The 2934-nt window shown below is 47.6% G+C and overlaps 1 protein-coding gene across 1 annotated transcript in view; it reads right to left on the bottom strand.

The window, feature by feature from the left end:
• Positions 1-1887: 1887 nt before the first annotated feature.
• The window catches only part of CIDEC (cell death-inducing DFFA-like effector c), an 8133-nt gene continuing 7086 nt past the window's right edge, over positions 1888-2934 (bottom strand). The window contains exons 5-6 of the mRNA XM_011952273.1: positions 2233-2473; positions 1888-2114 (exon numbers count right to left, since the gene is read on the bottom strand). Coding sequence (XP_011807663.1) covers positions 2279-2473 — 195 coding nt within the window. The 3' untranslated portion in view covers positions 1888-2114; positions 2233-2278. The remainder of the gene's footprint in view (positions 2115-2232; positions 2474-2934) is intronic.

The raw sequence follows: 2934 nt of genomic DNA on the forward strand, positions 1-2934 counted from the left end.
GCCACGTTGCCCGGCTAGTTTTTTGTATTTTTTAGTAGAGACGGGGTTTCACTGTGTTAGCCAGGATGGTCTTGATCTCCGGACCTCGTGATCCGCCCGTCTCGGCCTCCCAAAGTGCTGGGATTACAGGCTTGAGCCACCGCGCCCGGCCTGTTTTTTTAAAGATGGTGTCTGGCTATGTTGCTCAGACTGGTCTCAAACTCCTGGCCTCAAGGGATCCTCCTACCTTGGCCTCCCAAAGTGCTGGGATTACAGGTGTGTGCTATCATGCCCAGACATGATTCTTTTTTTTTTTTTAGCTAATAATATTCTACTATATAGATATACCAGATTTTAAAATCTATTTATCAATGGATGAACACTTGGATTGTTTCTTTTTGACTATTATGAATAATGCTATGAGTTTTTGTGTACACGTTTTTATATGAACACAGGTTTTCAATTCTCCTGGGCATATACCTAGGAGTAGAATTGCTGAGTCATACATTAACTCTATGTTTAATTTTTTTTTTTTTTGGAGAGAAGGCTTTGCTCTTTAACCCAGGTTGGAATGCAGTGGTATAATCACAGCTCACTGCAGCCTCAACCTCCTGGGCTCAATGATCCTTCCACTTTAGCCTCCCAAGTAGCTGAGATTACAGGCTTGTGCCCTGTTGTCCAGCTAATTTTTTTCTGCGGGGGGAGGTGGAGACAGGGTACTGCTTTGTTGCCCAGGCTGGTCTCAAACTCCTGTGCTCAAAGAATACTCCCACCTCAGCCTCCCAAAATGCTGGGATTACAAGCATGAGCCACCACAATGGGACTATGTTTAACTTTGAGGAGGTGCCAAATTGTTTTCCAAAGTGGCTGCGTCATTTTACATCCCCTCTAGCAATGTATGAGAACTCCAGTCTCCTGACATTCTCACTGATGCTTTTACTTTTATTGTCTGTATTTTAGCTAAAAATCCTTTTTTTTTTTTTTTTTTGAGACTGAGTTTTGCTCTTGTTGCCCAGGCTGGAGTGCAGTGGCATAATCTCGACTTACCGCAACCTCCGCCTCCCGGGTTCAAGCAATTCTACTGCCTCAGCCTCCTGAGTAGCTGTGATTACAGGCGCCTGCCACGACGCCCAGCTAAGTTTTTTGTTTTTAGTAGAAACCGGGTTTCACCACATTGGTCAGGCTGGTCTTGAACTCCTGACCTCAGGTAATCCACCTGGCTCAGCCTCCCAAAGTGCTGGGGTTACAGGCATGAGCCACTATGCCCGGCCTAAGTTCAGCCTTTCATGCTTCTCTTGAGTTGTCCAATATTGGAAAATGCCAGCTCACACTGATGAGAAGCTCCTACTCTTTGGGGCTACCTATGAGCCCACTTTGAAATCCCGAGGTTGAAAGTCCTGAACATCAAAGATAAGCTGTCTGGCAAGTTAGGATGGGCATTGATGGAGAAATGCCTTACAGCTTGAGTAGTACTTTTTCACCTAATCACTCAGTTATTATAAAATGGGACACTGAGAAATTAGAAAAGTGACTTAATCCCGCCTGCTTAATTGCAACTCTTCTTATAGGTGAATTTAATTAGGAAATTGTTACATATGGTAGCAATTACATGGTCAGCTCAAGCCTCAAATTCAGCTGACTTTAGTTTCAAAATCAACTGCAATTTTGTTTCTTTGAAGAGACTGGGGTCTTTAAAAGAGACCCACCCCAGTCTGCTGAGTAGCTGGGACAGCAGGCACCTGTCACTGTGCCCAGCTCTTTTTTTTTTTCCTCCTTTGGTAGAAAAAGTGCTATTTTCTGTAATCCTTCGTTAAAGAGAATACTTTGACAATAGATTTTTCTCTTCCTTTAGCCCCCTCCAACCTTCCAGATAGAACCCTGCCCCCAAAGAACACAAGCAAAGAAGAAACATCAGCCTCAATAATTTATTGCAAACTCCCTAATATCACATGCTGATGTGCTTGAGGATTCACTCAGGAATGTTCTGGGATGGGGGCCAGAAGGTAGAGAGCACCATGAAAGTGCAACCTGCGAGGCCGGATTGCTGAGGGACAGACTTCATGCCAATGGAGGGGTACACTTCGGGACCAGTCTGGGTGGGCTAAGCTGCTTTGGGCAGGAAGGAGCTGGGCCAGGCCAGGAGCCTGAGATTCTCCTTTGGCCACCCCACCCCAGGTTTCCAGCCCCTTCTCCTCACTCAGGTCCTACGCAGTGAGGGAGGTGTGGGGAGGTTAGCGGCTCTACAGCTGCCAGGCTTGTGGGCACTACCAGTTAAGCATGGGGCCCCTAGTCTATTCTTTCACTGGGGAAATCTTCCAAGGACTTGGGCTTTCACTGCAGTATCCTCAGACAGGTCGGGATGAGGGATGAGGCCTTGCCCTTGGGGGGCTGCCCTTCCTCCGTAGCATCGAGGAGCTGCTGCAGGTAACAGGAGGTGCCAAGCATCACGTGGCCCGTGGCCTGCATGCTGAAGAGGGCCCAGCGGAGAGCTTCCCTGGGTGGAATGAGAGGGGGCATGCAAATCAAAACTACAAAGTAGGCTGGGCATGGTGCTCACGCCTGTAATCCTAGCACTTTGGGAGGCCATGGTGGGTGGGTCACCTGAGGTCAGGAGTTTGAGACCAGCATGGCCAACATGGTGAATCTCTGTCTCTACTAAAAATACAAAAATTAGCCAGGCATAGTGGTGGGTGCTTGTAATCCTAGCTACTCCAGAGCCTGAGGCAAGAGAATTGCTTGAACCCAGGAGGTGGAGGTTGCAGTGAGCTGAGATGGTACCACTGCACTCCAGCCTGGGTGATAGAGCAAGATTCTATCTTAAAAAACAAACAAACAAAAAACCTGAGGCTGGGCTCAGTGGCTCATGCCTGTAATCCTATCACTTTAGGTGGCCAAGGCGGGTGGATCATTTGAGGTCAGGAGTTTGAGACCAGCCTGGCCAACATGGTGAAACCC

The sequence above is a fragment of the Colobus angolensis genome, unplaced genomic scaffold (assembly GCF_000951035.1).
Source record: "Colobus angolensis palliatus isolate OR3802 unplaced genomic scaffold, Cang.pa_1.0 Scaffold34, whole genome shotgun sequence".
Lineage (NCBI taxonomy): Eukaryota > Metazoa > Chordata > Mammalia > Primates > Cercopithecidae > Colobus > Colobus angolensis.